At 40.9% G+C, this 17631-nt stretch overlaps 2 protein-coding genes and 1 long non-coding RNA gene across 3 annotated transcripts; 2 read left to right on the top strand and 1 right to left on the bottom strand.

Annotated features, from left to right (window-relative positions):
• Nucleotides 1-397: 397 nt before the first annotated feature.
• LOC109480455 (fibrinogen-like protein 1) lies at nucleotides 398-3014 on the bottom strand. Its single transcript, XM_019782649.1, has 4 exons — nucleotides 2829-3014; nucleotides 2251-2346; nucleotides 1436-1534; nucleotides 398-1265 (listed from the first exon to the last, which is right to left on the bottom strand). Exons 1-4 carry the CDS (start codon nucleotides 2950-2952, stop codon nucleotides 442-444), a joined length of 1143 nt encoding a protein of 380 aa, XP_019638208.1. The 5' UTR covers nucleotides 2953-3014; the 3' UTR covers nucleotides 398-441.
• Nucleotides 3015-6591: 3577 nt separating this feature from the next.
• Nucleotides 6592-8644, top strand: LOC109480635. Its single transcript, XR_002140846.1, has 3 exons — nucleotides 6592-6735; nucleotides 8118-8220; nucleotides 8608-8644. It is a non-coding gene; the product is annotated as an uncharacterized LOC109480635 (long non-coding RNA).
• A 2190-nt stretch (nucleotides 8645-10834) lies between these two features.
• Nucleotides 10835-13892, top strand: LOC109480410 (signal peptide, CUB and EGF-like domain-containing protein 2). Its single transcript, XM_019782604.1, has 4 exons — nucleotides 10835-10940; nucleotides 11173-11301; nucleotides 11908-12030; nucleotides 12524-13892. Exons 1-4 carry the CDS (start codon nucleotides 10853-10855, stop codon nucleotides 13444-13446), a joined length of 1263 nt encoding a protein of 420 aa, XP_019638163.1. The 5' UTR covers nucleotides 10835-10852; the 3' UTR covers nucleotides 13447-13892.
• Nucleotides 13893-17631: the final 3739 nt, after the last annotated feature.

Genomic DNA, 17631 nt, shown 5'->3' with positions numbered 1-17631 from the left:
TAAAGTATAGAATCGCTGGCTACATTTTACATACTGCTTGAATGATGTTAACTTCGTAATCAAAGAAATAACTTAGGTAGCAATTATGCTAATTTGCTAATATACGGTACTTTCTGAGCAATCCTAGGCAAGACAATTGGGAAGGTATGTGGAAGCCGCGATCTTGTGTTGCTTCAGACAGCTTGGAATGTTTCAAAAAGGCCCTCGTGCATGAATTACGTAAGAGCACTGAAGACAACTGTGTGGCCCAAGGTCCAAAGAAACAGAGATGGGTGCAACTTTAAACACCTTGAACAGAAGACAAAGAAACATTCACAAAGAGTATCAGAAAATAATTTGTTTGGCAACTTTAATCCATGTTTTGTGAAAGTGGTTTCTATTGAAGTGAATCAACTTCACAAATAAAACTCAAACCACTGATAGCTAGTTAGTTTGGGGATTTTACTTCTTCCCTTGCCTCATGTTTGCCACCCTGGTGCTGAAGTCAGTGGGACGGACCATCATTTTGGTCTTCTTCAGAGAATAGAAAGGGTTATTGTTGAAAGTATACCAGTAGACACTATGACCATTGTTGATGTTGAACTCGTCAGTGTCTCGGAAGTACGGACCGTTCAGGTTACTGCGGCTGCCGCTACCGTACCACCAACCACCACCAAAGTATTCTGCCATTGAACCTGAGTCAGTGTCTCGGTCATACCAACGGGTGCTGAACTTCATACCATTGTTGGTATATGAACCTGTCAGATAAAACCCATCCCCTGCTGTCCCACTGTACCCTCCCACACTCAGGGCGTAATCATCACCCGGACCGACTGAGAAGCTGGAGTATCGAGCAAACTTCACATTCCCAGACCAGTCTTCAAGCTCTATGTACAACTCATACGCGTTCTGGGCTGTGATATGGTAGATGTTGTCTAATCCCAGCCAGTACTCACCACTAGAGTCACCAAATCCACCTTGATAAGCGCCGATCTTTCGGAAAAACTCGAGGGACCCGTCAAACCTCCTCTGTATGACCGTCCACCCTCCCCCATCTGTGGTCTGATCACAGTATACAGAGATTGGGTCGTTAACATGTGCAGGTTTGATAGAAAACACCCCACTAGCTATCTGACCAAACATGGCCTGAGCAGTATGAATCTCAGAACAGTCATCAAAATGGTTTCCTCGCCAAAGGTTGTCAGTGTTGGCCGGACTGTTGCGTGGAAGGTGTTGCTTGTAGCCTTGTTCTCCTATGTTTGTCTCTTCTTCATCGTCAGTTGACTCTGCACATACATATACATGCACATTGTATTCTTAGTACAACTTAATATAACTGTAACCTCCTACAAATGTGCAGTTTTCTCCTCTATTTGCAATGATTGTCTGCTAATTTCAAAAGCAAACTGATCAACTTTTATCTCAGTTTGTGTTGTTTTCACAGTAAGCAGCTCACCATGTTGCTGTTCCTCACCACCAGGATGGGGCTGTACGGAGGACAGCACCTGTTCAACTCCAGCTGTCTTTAAATCTTGCAAAGGGCCCTGCAAGGTTCCTAGAAAATAAGACCAACAGATAAATTCCTTCTAGCCTGTGGTATAGAACCCTGTCAGTTGATCAAATGAAATGAAAGTGGTGTGCAGTTCCCGGAATCATTTAATGATCCTTCTTCCTAATATTATCTGGGTCAGGGGTCTAGAAATTAAATATATCATTCGGCATTTTGTAGTTTTTATTGTTTCAACAGAATATTGATGCACATGACATGATACATGACTTTATGTCCTACCTTTTCGGCCCGTGTGATAACTAGCGGTACGGCCCGGGGGTTCTGAACGCGTACTGCCCGGGCCTTCCAAATGTTCCATAGAACGATTCGAACGCGTTTCGCCCTAACCGCGTGCAACGCTTTCGAAAATTCGAATGCAAAATTCGGACGTTGGAATTGATGTTGTTGCGTTTTTTGGGATTAGGGACACCAAATTTTTGCTCATTTCGCATTGAAAGGCGCGTTTTCGCGGGTGGGTATGACATAAATAAAATACAACACGGTGTATTCCGCATCACCCTCGGTCCCAGCCCTCCCGCAGATCGGATCTCCCTCCGGCCTCCGGGCGATCCGACGCGCGGTCGGGCTGGGACCTCGGGCGATACGGAATACACCGTGTTGTATTCTATATGTATCTTTGGTCAGGATTGCAATAACGACAGTTTCAGATATAACGTATACACCATGCTAGCCATACATATATATGAGGGGGTTCTACCTACCACAATCCACGCCATGCTTCTCTAACATGTCCAGAAAGTCACCACAGATCGCCTCAGGAGTTCCCAGTTCAGCGTGGTCCAAGTTGTTGTCAGTAGCTAGAACGGAAAAATTCTAACCTTGATCAATTCATCCTGCATACATGCATTTGTATACTACACAATGATAAAGCCTTCATGCAGAAGAGTTTCAATGTCACATAGTGAACGAACTAAAAAGTGTTCATGTTGCATTTAAGTATATAGTTTCTGTGCTATCAACACATACATGTATAGTGCTATTTTTTACTGCAATCAAGGGATTTTTTCGTAGAATGAACTCCATATGGTAACATGCAAATCTCTGCATGCATTGGTTTTGGCTTAATTAAAAAGATTTTTTTCGGTTTCATGGCATTTCATACAAAGACAGTAGCAGCGAAGAGGTAGAAAGATTATGTTACCTAATATCTGGGCTGTAAAACCAAATTGTATCAATTTGCCCATATGGGTGTTCCATAATATTATGGTAATCTTTTTACCCCACAGATTTCTCGTAACATTATACATGTAACTGTTAAACACATAGAAAATGTACTAACCTTTCTCCAAACACTCCTCCCAAACCCTGCACAGTGACAGGGTGAACTGGTCAGTCTGGTCTTCCCCGGTCACTACTGACCACTGGAGAACTGCGGTCACCACAAACACATGGAGGAACCACATCTTGTAGGGCTGCTGTCTGAGTGAATAACAACTACTGTACAAATGTACATGATGTTTATCAGATCACCAGATGGTGAAGTTCTCATGCAACTGGTGTATAAATAGTTTTGTACGGTAAGCTGTCATACAGTAAAGTTTACAATCCCTGAATACATTTTAGAAGAACACAGATTGAATGAAAGGGGCACCTTAGATAGCAACGGATGATCATGCTAATATACTGTACGGTATGATACGCTGTCGTCATACGGTTTAAATAGTTTTGTAGGGTATGCTGTCATAAAGTTTAGAATCCCTGACTACATTTTGGAAGAACGCCGCTTGAATGATGTCAACTTCATAATCGAAGAAGCAACTTATAGCAAGGGATGATCATGCTAACACATTGTACTGTCTTGATGTGGCCCAAACAATCATAGGCAAGACAGACAAGTCCTATTGAGGAATGTATGTGTAAACCGAGATCTTGTTTTGCTTTAGACAGCTAGGAATGTTACAAAAAGCCATGTGAATAACGTATGGGCATTGAAGACTACTATGTGGCCCAAGGGCTATACAAATATATATAGAGAGATGGGTGCCACCTTATATACCAAAAGGTGTGTTATACCAATATACCATTGTGAATCCGCTGCGTTGTCTCAATGACCAAACTATGCGAGTATACGTCCCTTCATAGTTGTCCGTTATATATGTGTGTGTGTGTGTGTGTGTAGACTCAGCGTTTGGTAACTTCGAGCCACTTGAACCATGTAGATAATGCATTGGGTCGGCAAGAAATTTTCTGATGATGATCTTTTCACGATTTCCTCACTTGAGTAACCCGGTAATGTGTTTCGAGTGCAGTATAAACACACTTAGTTGTCAGGGCAAGAGACTAGTGGTCTCGGAATTAACATCTCGCGAGAGCAACGTGGTTTCGGTGGGAGGGGATGGTATCCGCCATATTGGATTGAAGTGCAAGCAAGAATTTTTGAAAAATTGAATTCAGGAACCGTGTTAAAACAGTCAGGCTCAGTTTTAATTACAACGATCGTTATATATGATAATTTTTATTCTCTACTTTACCATTTTAGCAACAGAAATTAATATTTGCAACATATTCTTGTGTGGCACGCTTCACGTATACCACACTCTGCAAAATGTGATAAAACTGCAATTGCCTTATCGCCTTTGAAAACCTTATGTGGCGCATATGTTAAACTACGATATTATATATGTTTAACATCACTAAGAAACGAGAAGCCGAACCTCTGTATTAGTGTAGCTTTAGAGCTGTTTGTACTACAAATATGTATATATTTACCTTTTCATCTGTTCACCTGTACTTAGCCCGATGAATGTACAATAAAGGTTATTATCAATATCTTGATCTTGACTTTGTGAAATACAGTTTTCAAATAAATCATGCTTCTCAAAAACTCCAGCTTTTAATCGGTCCTGTGTTATTGCAGTAATGTCCGCCTTATCTTCAATGGTATGTGTTTCCGTCACTGTACATACATGTAAATATTGACTTAGTGGCGTCAAAGAGGAAACGGAGAGTGATAGGTATGACCAAACTTGTAAACGTTTAAATAGAAGTAGCAATACCTTCAATATCAAATCATTGTTGTTAAATTTAAAAGTACATTTTGTGTAATAAAAGGACGGCGAAACCATTATTTGTATGTAACATATTGCTGCCGATTCTTAACTGTTATCATTTGTTAGAATTCAGACTAAGATAGGATCTGTGCTATCCCATTATTTCACTATATAGACTATTGTAAGTTAGTTGTATAATGGGAAATTTCTACTAATAGCTATTACATGTAAAAGTAGTTAGCACGTGTTTTTAAAGACAATACTTTTCAGTACTATATAAATACCTAAAGCTTATTAGTAATGATATGATGAATCATTCTCTACTGGCGATTTGGAAGCCCCAACTAACATCAATAATCAGTGGCGGCGGCAGCGGGGGAGCAGGGGGGGGGGGCGCCCCCCCCCCAAAAAAAAAATGTTGGGGGGGGGGGGCGTCGCCCCCCAAAAAATCATGCTGAAATTCTAGTGTATTTTCTCTAGATGTAAGGAAAAGCCAGCAAACAGTTCGATTTCTACCTTAAAACCACTTGTAAAACGCATTTTCCGCACTGCGTGGCCACTTGAAATCTGAAATCACACGAACGCCGTTTTCTACATGTAGGTATTACCGCGAGTTGTAAGCTCTGATTGGTTCACCCCCGAAAACCTCCGCTCTGATTGGTTTATCAGCTGTGCACTACGTATTACTAGGAACATGGCACGAGTTTCTCACGCTGTGAGAGTTTGTTCTGCTGACCCCTTCGTAACGATATCGGTAAAAATGAAATCCAGTTCTTCTGAAGACAACATGCAGTTTATTTTCGCGGCACATCGTGCCCTTCCCAACAGCACGACAGTATTTTTCACGTGTGTAGAATCGTGTATGCATCGATATTCCCGGCCCGCTGCTGGTCCCGCACCGCGCGCTCCCGGAGCCGATGTGAGCAAACCATACAAGGTTAAACCAAGGACTGGCTCAACATTTTTTGTCCGATCTCAGAATGTCCTACCATTAGAAATCTTCTGTAATGTCCTTGGTTGAGGCGAACTGAGATTCGATTGACGAAAAGACGAAATGTGTACCCAGCAAAACATCAAAAATTCGTTCCCAAAATACAGGAAATGGCGTTTCCAGAGGGTCGAGATTTTTAAATTTTCCCTGGGAGCAAGCCCCGATCCGCCTTGTGTATTGTGGAAGAAGTTCGTGGACGTCATGCAGTCGAATAGCGAGTAAGAAACTTAGCTACAACGTACTAGAAATTTAGCTTCATGTAGCAGCAAAATTTTCCCCCGAAAATGCAGGAAAACACGTTTCAGAGGGTTAAAATCTCAAATTTTTCCGGGGGAGCATGCCCCCGGACCCCCCTACGTTCGCCGCGCTCGATAGAAAGAGTTCCATACAAATCTCGCCCCCCACTGACGGTCAACATTTCCTGCCGCCGCCTCTGCCTACTCAGTCCATTGAAACATTGGACATGATAGCAAAGAGTTTTCTGTATGATGATCTAAAAATTGAACACAAACTGCTGAGATAGAACACAAACTGCTGAGATGAAGGAGGGTGTTATTCCCTAAATGACACACAATGACCGTTCGGTTCTGTTTCATATGGAAGAATTCATAGACGAAACTCTAGAAGGAGCATTAAACTTAGCTTGAAAGAAAACAAAAATTTAGGGCTCAAAATGCTGGAAATAGCGTTTCAGAGGGGTTAGAATTCAAAATTTCCCGGGGGGGCATGCCCCCGGACCCCCCTAGCAGGCTCGCGCCTGCGGCGCTCGCTGACGGACGCCTTCGGCGCCCGAAATCTCGCCCCCCAATCAAAATTTCCTGCCGCCGCCTCTGATAATAAAATCTCAAATTTTAAGAATATGTATTACCTTCACCTTGTGAATATCTACCATACTGGAATATTTCACGCTGTCAACAGGCTGCCCAACACGCGTTCCAAAGGTTATGTAAAGGAATTTAATTGACACATATTTAATCAGGTTACTGTTAGCCAATCAATATTCAGCTGTAGAAAAGGAGTGGCCCCCACTCGAGATTCACCTTTGTCACTTTGCCAGAGAGGTCACTCTTTGAAGTCACAACCGCAGAATTTTGGCATAAACAGATCTATAACTTATCGAAATGGAGGAAAGAGATCCATGGAAACCAGGAAGATACATTCCACATGCTTTAACATGGATGCGAAGCAGATCGGTGACTTTACAGGTGAGTTATTGTTTTCCATAATGATGAAATTTGGGTCTTAAAAAGCATTTTTCTAGTCTGACACGTGCTTTACATAGAAATTATTCACTCCAGTTCAAGACATTTTAGACTCAAGTCTACATTCTAGGCCTGTATATCATAGCAGTCTTCACAATGTAGTGTTATATTTGTAGATTTTATTAAGTCGTTTGACATGTTGAAAAAGCGTTTTTGAATGAAAAATACCGAATCGTGTGCTACATTCTGTGCCAGTGTACATAGCTGCTGCGCGCCAAAATGATAAGCATGTGTACTTCGGTCACATCTCGACTAGTCTTGGTTGATAAATAATATCGAGTGGAGGTGTGTGTTGGGAGGGGGTTATTTTTTTTTATTTATTAAAGCACTTAAAAGAAATACAAGGCAGCGATGGCGACGCACTCAAGTTATTTAGACTTATATAAGCGCTGCCATCGAACATAAAGTAATTAACAAAGAAATAACACAGAAATGTACACAAAACAAACAATACAAACAGGCATATTGGGGACAAATTAGATATGACTAAATGCACTGCACCCCCCCCCCTTTCCAGTGACATTTCAAGGACTCAAGTGCAATATGCTAAATGTTGCAATTAGGAGGGTACGAAGCGGTTACGTTTAGAAATGAAATCTTGGCTAAGACACATAATTTTACAATTAATTTTGAACGAAAAACAGGAGGACCCGTAAAGTAAAAGGTGTATTAGGGGAGGGGGTTAAAAAGTAATATGCTGTCTTCACAGAGCACAGAAAGAACATATAGAGCTCTTTCCTTGTCTTTGTCATTATTATTATTATTGTTATTATTGGTTAGTTACCTTTTTCTTTATTATAATTACCAGTATCATTATTTATTGTATTTTAATTTTATTGTACGTGACTTTATGTATTTTGTTTATTTGTATAACACAGGGCCCCACTGAAAAGCAGTGTCATCACTGAATGGGAAACCCTGTTTAAATATGACGCAAAACAAATTTAAAAAATTACATCTTAGACTATTAAAGCTAATTGTGACACGTTGCATAATTAGAAGCCACTGTTATCTTATGTTAAACTAATTTATAACTGGAAGCTATGGTTCAATCATTATCAATTACTCATTATGATAAGGCATTGTCACTAGCTGTACAGTCAGGCGCATCATTTAAAAAACGTTTTAAGTTAATTTTTCACAACATTTTTATGTTCAAGAAATGACATATTGTTCCTGTGAGTTAAATTAGGAAATGTTACTGTTTCAGGACGATTTGTCTAATGTAAAGTTCATGAAAGCAAAACCTTTGCATTAGGAAACATCTGCACCTTAGTACCCTACATTACATCTGTTTTATGCAAATTTTGTTGTTCTACTTCCAGCACTCCGTTGAAGAAGCTCCAAAGAAAAGAAGACGAACACCACGGCCATACATTGCAATAATAACATTACTGGTGGTAATAACAGCAGGGGTAGCTTATTTAGGTAAGTATTGTACAGGCTTTGGACTTGTCTTTTAAAAACTCACTTGTATGTAATTATGATTGTACTGTGTGTTCTGTAATTTTAACGCAAGTATAAAATTCAGCGCCATTGGCGGCACTGCCATGTACTTGAGAGATTTTTTTACGATGAATCACTAAACAGATGTTATTGTTATCATTAATATTACTGTATCCTACTAATGGCTTAATAAAGCCTTAATGTCAATAATTCTCGACAACTTTCTTTACGATATTATGTGTCTGACACAATACATTTCGAGATTATTTATGTATCTACATGTATATGATTATATACATTCATGTATAGAACAAACAATGATGTAAACAAATTTACATGCATTTATTGACACATGCCATGTTCTTACAGTATACAATGGCACAGACACGGGCATATACCTTCGTGCTTCAGGTATTGTTCTATTTTGTCCTCAATTTATTATTTTTGTTAATGTTAATATAGAAGTCAAATATATATGTATTTGTAATGGAAGTTATTTGATTTCGTCACAGTTTTGGTCCTGTTTTGTTTACCTTGGCAGAAGAAAACATATTGTTTTTGCTGTTTCTTCTTCTACCGATCCAAACTAATAACGTCAATGACCTGGACCAGACGTCTGTCACCATGGTAACTGGTGCTGTGGTGTTGGGTTACATTATGTAACAAGAGGATGGTTACCATATATATATGTATATGAATGTGTTTGAGTATGAATAAATATAGTATAGTAGTAGTTTGTAAAGCTAGACCATGTGAAGGCAAACACTATGCCTTATAGTTGCCTTTCTAATTTTGTTTGTTTATTTTGCAGTAATGTGCGTTCCGAACCCCTGTCACCATGGCGGTATGTGTGAGACCCGGTCCCGGTGGGGTTCATCAGCCGGGTACTCCTGCAGGTGTCCGGCCGGATGGAACGGGACAAACTGTGAAAATAGTCAGTTATTCTTTAGCAAATTGCACGTTTTAAAGTTGATTTTTATTGTATTTCATTGCATTGTATCATACTGAGATCTCATACTCAGTTGATAGAATACTGAGCTGTAACTGCGTTGTGTTGAATTCTGTTGTACATCTAGTGCTGAGCTGTGCTGTAATGTGCTGTGATGCGTTGTATCCTGTTCTACGTTGTTGTATTTTGTTGTGTTGTGCACGTGCTTTGTCGTGTTGTGTTTCGCTGTAACTTGTTGTGTTGCGTTGTCTCTCTGTTGTACCGCGTTCTGTTGTAATGTGTTGTGTTGCGTTGTGTCCTGTTCTGACGTGTTGTGTTGTGTTGTGCTTTGTCGTGTTGTGTTTCGCTGTAACTCGTTGTGTTGCATTGTCTCACTGTTGTATCGTGTTCTGTTGTAATGTGTTGTGTTGCGTTGTGTCCTGTTCTGACGCGTTGTATTGTGTTGTGCTGTGCTTTGTCGTGTTGTGTTTCGCTGTAACTTGTTGTGTTGCGTTGTCTCTGTGCTGTGTTCTGTCGTGTTAGGTTGTGTTGAATTGTGTCGTGTTATGACTGAAAAATCTAATACCTTTTCCCTATTCTGTATCGATATCTGTGACAGGTCTGTTTTGTTCGACCAATCCGTGCAAGAATGGCGCCACCTGTGTGGGTGGAACCAGTGGGTATACCTGCACCTGTGCCGAGGGCTGGACGGGACGGCACTGTGAAAAACGTAACTATAAAACCTATAAAACGTTCCACATTGAGGTAGTGTAGAGTTATAGTTGAATAAAAAGGTATTGAGTCAAATAACTAGAGTGGTGATCTAGGGAGGGGGAGGGAGGTCCTCCTTTTGTTCGACGCATTCGACGCAACAATATAATCTTTAAAATTCTCATAAGTAGTGTTTGAACTAAGAATAAGTATAGGGTGTAGAACGAAGTACTTCATGGTCTTTTAAGACCGACGAATGCCTACTACTAGTGTTTGAACTAGTCAACAACTAGCAGTGGGAGCCTTAATATTATACAAAACACTTTTTGTCTTGTTTTGTTCTCAGAACTGTGGTGCACAGACGGACCCTGTCAGAACGACGGCGTGTGCTTTGAAGGCAGTGACGGTTTCTACTGTTTCTGTAGTGCGGGCTGGACGGGGGACAGATGTGACGTAGGTAAGGTCTAGAAAAATGTTGTGTTTCTTGTTTCCAGACCGACCATAGAAAAAACTGCTGAACCTAGCCTTTCTGGGGGTGGATCCCTGCAAGGGACATAAATTTTGCATGATGATCGACCTTTTCCAGCTCCATGATCTGACACAACATTTTTTCCTAGGCCTAGGAATGATCATAGTACTAGTATTCTAAAATGTGGGGTCTTAATTATAACAGCAAATAAACTGGTGAGGGGGGCATTCAATTTGCCATCAGTCTCAAGTACCACACCAACTGACAGATTAAAGATATTATGACCATGAATTTAGCGTCGATGCCGGTTTTGGAGCTGGGGAGGGGGGTGGCTCCTCGTTTTGTCTATAATTAGATCTTTGTACTTGGCAAAGGCCACACATTGTAAACCTTATGTAGTTATAAACATAATGTTTCAGTGTTTTAAATCTATTCGGCAGTGAAACACTTTGTTTATTCATTTTGTTGTTGCTTTATTGACAGACATTAACGAATGTGACGCCGGTATGTGCTCGGAGGGATATGGATGTGTGAACAGTCCCGGAAGCTACACCTGCAACTGCGCGGAAGGATACTCAGGCCAATATTGCAACGGTAAAATCTCTTTCCACTTCCAACAAAATCCCTCTCTTTTATATAAGGATTACTTGTATTTAATCTAATAAAGAATTGCAATGAGCAATGCCTTCAACATATTTGTGGGAGGGGGGCCAAGGATGACTGTCACGATGCATGACAGATCTAACCATTGCATACATCTAAAAACCTTAATTTAAAGCTTGGTGTATTATCATCCCTGATACAATTTTACGTTTCTCTTCCCCAGACATCAATGAATGTGAAGAAGAGCCTCATCCTTGCGGAGAGAACACAGAATGTGAAAACACGGGGGGCAGTTATAGGTGCAACTGTGTGGACGGCTTTAAAGCGGACGTGGGAGGCTACAACTGTACTGGTAAGTCTGTAAAACCTACCCTGGGAGCCAGACTAGTATCGGACCGTTAGCCGCTTTCCTTCGGCAGCCAAGAGCCCTTCTCCCGCCTCTCTAAATTACAGCCACGGGGGAGTTGAGCCCGGAAAGAGTTTGGCCGGCCCTGTTACTTCGGGCTAGGTTCTTGGCTGCCGACGGAAAACGGCTAACGGCCCGATACTACTAGTAGTTTGGCTCCCAGGATAGTAAAACCTTTCTGATTCAAAACATATAAGCAGCGCTATCATGCACTATTAACGTTTCCCTGAACTACATCAAGAAGGAAAACATAGTGTGTTGCTCAGTTTCTTCCTCTTCTTCTTCTCCAACCAAAAGGTCAATGACCTAGACCAGACGTCTGTCACCATGGTAACTAGCACTGTAGCAACACCCTGTGGTGTTGGGTTACATTTTGTAGCAGGGCATAGTTGGATAGCCTACTCTCTATACATATAAATGTATTTGGCTTTGTATAAGAATAAACAGAACAGTAGTTTCTTGGGCTAGACCAGCTGGTGAAGGTAAACATTACGCATTTGCTTTGCAAATATTACCTTTCTAATTTGTTCCAATTTGCTTGTTGTTATACAGATATAGACGAGTGTGATCCTGTCTACCGTCTCTGTTCCCCACATGCCAACTGTACCAACACTCTTGGAAGCTACGTGTGCACGTGTAAAGAGGGCTTCTCTGGAAACGGAACGGCCTGTCATGGTACGATATGTTATCATATAGCCAGCAGACGTTGACCAATCAGAAGACTCCATTTCCCATCGGTCATCACGCCGTAACCTTAAAAGTATAACCGATGACTTTTTGGACCGTACCATTATAAAGGGGGCAGGACACTAACAATTACTGTGTTAAGACTTGTAGTATCTATCTATTAAAACGTATTGTAGTTTATTTTGAAAAATGTATTCGCTACGCTCACTCGGTGGTTTAATCGGGGGCTATTGCACCTGGCCAGGGATTATCTCACTATATACACCTCTGGGCGAGGCATTAACTCCTTTATTAACACCTTTATTGATAATCTTAATGACAACCTGTTTATACGAAAATTAAATCTTCTCAGCACTAAATATCATAATAAACAATATAACACTGATGGTTTATGATGGTTTGTCATATGCAAACTATTATATTTATACTGTCTTTCTTTGTTGCAAATATACAAACAAACAAACAAATCTTTACCTTACAGCGCTTCCAAATACTACCATTGACATTGTCACGACTGCACCAACGCCTAGTCTCAGCCCTGCAGACTTCGGATGGTCGGTAGGGGGCAGTATTGTAGAAGCATCTTGGTCACCAGGAGACACTACTACAATAGACATCGACTGTGATCGCCCAGGCGGCGCTAGGCCTTGTATTTCCTCGGACTACCAGGTTATAACGAATGTAACGAGTCATAGCGGGAGTCAGTGCTGGAACTACAAGCGTGGCCGGAGAAATGGTGAGCCCGGGGCCGGTACACCCTTCTCCCCGCAACTCAACGTCGCAGTGGGGCGGTCAGACGGCAACTACACCGGACAGGCAGATTCCTTCTACGCGTCCTTCTGGTTCAAAGCAGCGAAAGAATACACGGACACCGACACGTTCGGAGACGGGTCGCGGATCATGGTAGCTGCCGGGGATCCAGAGGGAACGTGGGCTTCATCGAACTACCTGGAGGTGCGGTTAGAGTCCAGGTACCGCGCCAAGGTTTCAGTGCGAACGCGAGAGAGCTGGCCAAGCTACGAGCAGTGTGCTCAGTCAAAGAACTGCGGCGAGGACTTTGGCTACTTGTCCCAAGATGGCTACCAGGTCGTTGCTGAAAATCTTGAGCCAACAGAGTGGCACAAGGTTGAGATGACCCTCCGCGCCAAGCCCGAAGATTACGCCGACGAGTGGAGGTACGTCGTAGACGGCAGGTACCGGGCCGAAGGCGGGGCTTACTACAAGACCAAGCAGTACGACGAGGGAAGGTATCTGTACGTGAATCGGCTCAACTTCGCGGCTATGCATCCACCGGATGACAACAAGAAAGGGTTCTACTTTGACGACGTGTACTACAAAGCCTTCAACTCGGCAAACCCCAATGTGATCCTAGCTGAATATCGCACATCTTTCGAAGCCAACTGAGACAGTCTAAGGTTTCCTTCTTCTAATTCTAAACTCCTACACACAAGGAGTGTTTTCTCATAGGTAATATATACATATATACAAAAGCCCAAGGATGAAGTTTTCGCTGCATACCAATGGCAACAAATCCGTGGCTAGTTTTACCGGGTTAGTAAATGACTGACATTACTTACTGACAAGTTCAACATCTCACCGCAAGGTGGCGCTGCAGCTTGGAGGATGCGGTCCCAAACGTGACCCCCCCCCCCTCTCAGCTCTCTTCAAAATTAATGACAGTAGAATCCATCAGTATTATTTCCAAGGAAGATAGCAGAATGTCTATGAAAGCGTTGACAGATAACTGATATCGGTTGTGTACAGAAAACCTTGATATTTTAATGTATTAAATGTATTCGCATATATTCTCTATACAAGTAGATCTTATGACAACAAACGGCAATAAACTATCATACTGGACTACGCATCTTTTGTGATCTTTTGATAAAAAGCCTAGGCAGATTATCACATAGCCAGACAAGGTCGACCAATCAGAAGGCTCCATTTCCCATCGGATATCAGGTCGCAACCTCAAAAGTGGTTGGTTATTAGAATAACCGACCACTTTTTGGACCGTACCATTATACAGGGGACAGGGCACTAACAGTAGTCACTGAGTAGCTACGCTCACTTGGTGGTTTATTCGGTGGTTATCGCACCTGGTCGGTGATTATCTCACCATATACACCTCGGGACGGGGCATGAACCCTTTATTATTCTATGGAAAGGACAGTAGATCTATGCAGCTCCCTGCAAATACTATTACTGTAAAATTATGACAGCAAAGAAAGATAGATTACAAAAGAGATTTTTCTAATACTATGACATAACGGAAGATATATGGTATCAGCCATAATTCACTGAAGCTAATAAAGTTCGTATTATTGGTATTTTCTGACTCCCGCCTACAACACCGATGTAATAAACACGTATCAAGGTGCCGCCACGGAGTCTGGTTAACGTGGCCAAAACTTGTACCTAAGGCCACAGCATGTAAATTTTATGGATAACATCCTCCGCAGACTCCAAATCTAATGCGAGCGGGCAAGAAAAAAACAAGGCGGGCTGAAAAAAACATGGTTCATACATTCTAAAATTTTGACCCATCATTGTACAAATGGCTTTGATTCAGCGGGAACATCACATATACACAGCCAGCATTACATATCACTGCATCAAAGTAAGAAACAAAACATTAAATCAGAGCCTTTTCTTGTCTCCTCTCTTCATAGTTATCTGCCATCCACCTTCCGGCATGGCAACAGACATCTTTGCCCATTTTCGGCATGTTGACCACTGTCAGAAGGCAACAAAATTTCTTCTTTTTTCTTTCTTTCAAAATCAGGCGAAAATTAATGCCCGCGCTGATGTCATCCATAAAAATTACTTGCTGTGGCCTAAATAGAGAGGAAATCCCAAGGGGATTTTCATGGCTTCCAATGAATATGTACTTTGCATTATCAAGGTCAGTGCCCTTGTACCGTGGCGAGGTCCCCACAAATTATGGCCTCTAAAAGTGTTAGGGTGGACATTGAAGAATGTAACATCCAACGAAAGTGCACATTTAGGTTCAGAGTGCTTCTAGCGTCCATAATATACTGTATATACGTTGTGAAAACACTTGAGGTCAGTGACATTAATACTTGCAGTACATGTTTGTGATGGTAAATATTTTTTTACTTATTCACATATATTTATTGAGTATTGGGCAAAAAGCAAAATTTGCTTATATAACACCTTCTACTCAAAACATACAACGAGTATAAATTGACATTGAATTGACATTGACAAGATACATGCATAATTACAAGGTGGATAAAACCAAGACAAATACAAACAAGACAAGTTGGTGATCTATCAATTACGAGAATCTACCCGTGCAGTAAATGAAGTTTTGAACTACATCAAAAACATTACAGTTTTGTAAATGTGAAAGTGATGTGGACCCTCGAAGTAGTAAGGAACATAAAGAACTGTCACTGAGATGCTGTAGTTCTACTATGTTGGAGAGAGATGATAACAGAGTAATTCTTTGACTGGAACGCAGTAGATATAATGTTTTACGTAATAAGCTATTTATACATTTCTCGAATCAAGTACAACAGATTTCAAGAGACTCGATGCTAGAGACAGATTTGAATATATCTTTACATGTAATATTTTTATTAATTACGCCCACAATGCAAAAAATAGGTATATAAAATACTGCTTTGTTATAATAAAAAAATTTAAAAAATACCGAAACTCATGATTATCCCCACGATATATCTATATCAAAGACAGACTTGTTCTAGCCCTTTTTTTAGTAACTGGGGTTTATTAGGTTTTTATTCTATATTTCTATGTTTTTTGGTACTTTGTTCAATAGTTGTTGCCATACATTGTGCCATGAGCAATAAAGTTCTTCTGTAAACTATCTGAAGCCTAGAAGAGATTTTCAGCTAATGATACATGGTTTGTCAAGTTGCATAAGGGATACGAATTTTTCTGTTTTATCTAAAAGTCATTTAACATGTACACACTGGTGCCTAATGGTTTACACATAGAAAATACACAGTGAAACACATGAGGCCCCATGGCTTACATCACCACCATTCGTTACGCATGATAGTGTGAAGGTGTTTACCTCCAAGCCTACCATCCTTCAGTGTAGTAACTTGTCTCCACAGACTGGTACATGCTTAAGGCTACAGCAAGTAATTTTTATGGATGACAGCGCTCGCAATAATTTTCGCCTGGTTTTGGAAGAAGAAAAAAACAAGAAATTTTGTAGCCCTCTGACAGTGTTGAAAATGGGCAAAGGTATCTGTTGTCATGCCGGAACGTGGATGGCAGATAAATATGAAGAGAGGAGACAAGACAAGGCTCTTATTTAAAGCTTTGTCTTTTACTTTGATGCAGTGATGTATTTCATTCCTTTTGTATGTGATGCTGGCTGTGTATATGTGATGTTCCCACTGAATCAAAACCATTTGTACAATGATTAAAAACTTTTATTTTTCAAAGTTGCTTCAGTGAGAAATGTAATATATATAATAATAATAATAATATAATGCGAGTTTTATTTGAAACACTTCACAGCCCGAAGGCTGAATTACATGTCCCGTACATTGTATAAATTACATATTGTGAAAATATAATCATTACATTTTTACAATACAACACTAAAGGTTAAAATAGTTGGCACAATATAGGTATCATTTCTTGTTTAACAAGGTTTATAACGTCAAAATTTAAAAAAAATGTAGGAATCTTGTTTTTGGGCCCGCCTTGTTTTTTTCGCCCTATCGAATTAGATTTGGAATCTGCGGAGGATGTCAACCATAAAATTTACTTGCTGTGGCCTTATGTACCTCCGGAGATTTCAGCCCCATTTTATGACATTTTCCCAGACGTAGAGAAATATCATGTGACCTGTTTGACATGTGGTATCAAAGGATTCCTGTCCAATTCTCCCATTTATCACGTCCATATCAATATACACAATGGGAAATGGCATTTCCAATAGGTTCAAGCTGTCTCAGTGTCAGGTTTAGTCTATTGAGTTAACGTTACCATAGAGTCTATAGTATAGCAAAACACTGTAACATAGAAGTTACGTGGATTCGAGGTATACTTTTGTATAGTACGTACTGGATGGATGGATGGATGGATGGATGGATGGATGGATGGATGGATGGATGGATGGATGGATGGATGGATGGATGGCTGGATGGGTGTTTGGATGGATGGATGGATGGATGGACGGATGGATTGATGGGTGGATGGATGGATGGATGGATGGATGGGTTGCTGGATGGATGGATGATTTAATGGAGGAATGGATAGATGGTGGATGAATGGATAGATGGATGGATGGATGGATGGATGGATCCCTAACGTAGGTAGCCATTACACCTCCTAAAGCAAGCTACCTTGCCTCACTCTGTACGTATCACTAGTACTCCTACTAGTCTTGATGTTGAAATAAGATAGACTGCGACCAATGTGTGTGATTGAATTGAGATTTTAGCCCCCAAAGGCGCTGTCTCCAACTTGCTTTGTATCCTGATTCTGTTTTATTAATTCCCAACTGGGTGCCATCTGTCCCTGTAATGTTATCAAAACCGCCTTTTCAGAATTTCAGCCTCCAGATACCTCTTCTGAGCC

Source organism: Branchiostoma belcheri, unplaced genomic scaffold (genome assembly GCF_001625305.1).
Source record: "Branchiostoma belcheri isolate BF01 breed outbred unplaced genomic scaffold, Haploidv18h27 scaffold108, whole genome shotgun sequence".
In the NCBI taxonomy this organism is placed as follows: domain Eukaryota; kingdom Metazoa; phylum Chordata; class Leptocardii; order Amphioxiformes; family Branchiostomatidae; genus Branchiostoma; species Branchiostoma belcheri.
The sequence above is the reverse complement of the archived record's forward strand: the minus strand, read 5'-3'. Positions and strand labels throughout refer to the sequence as shown.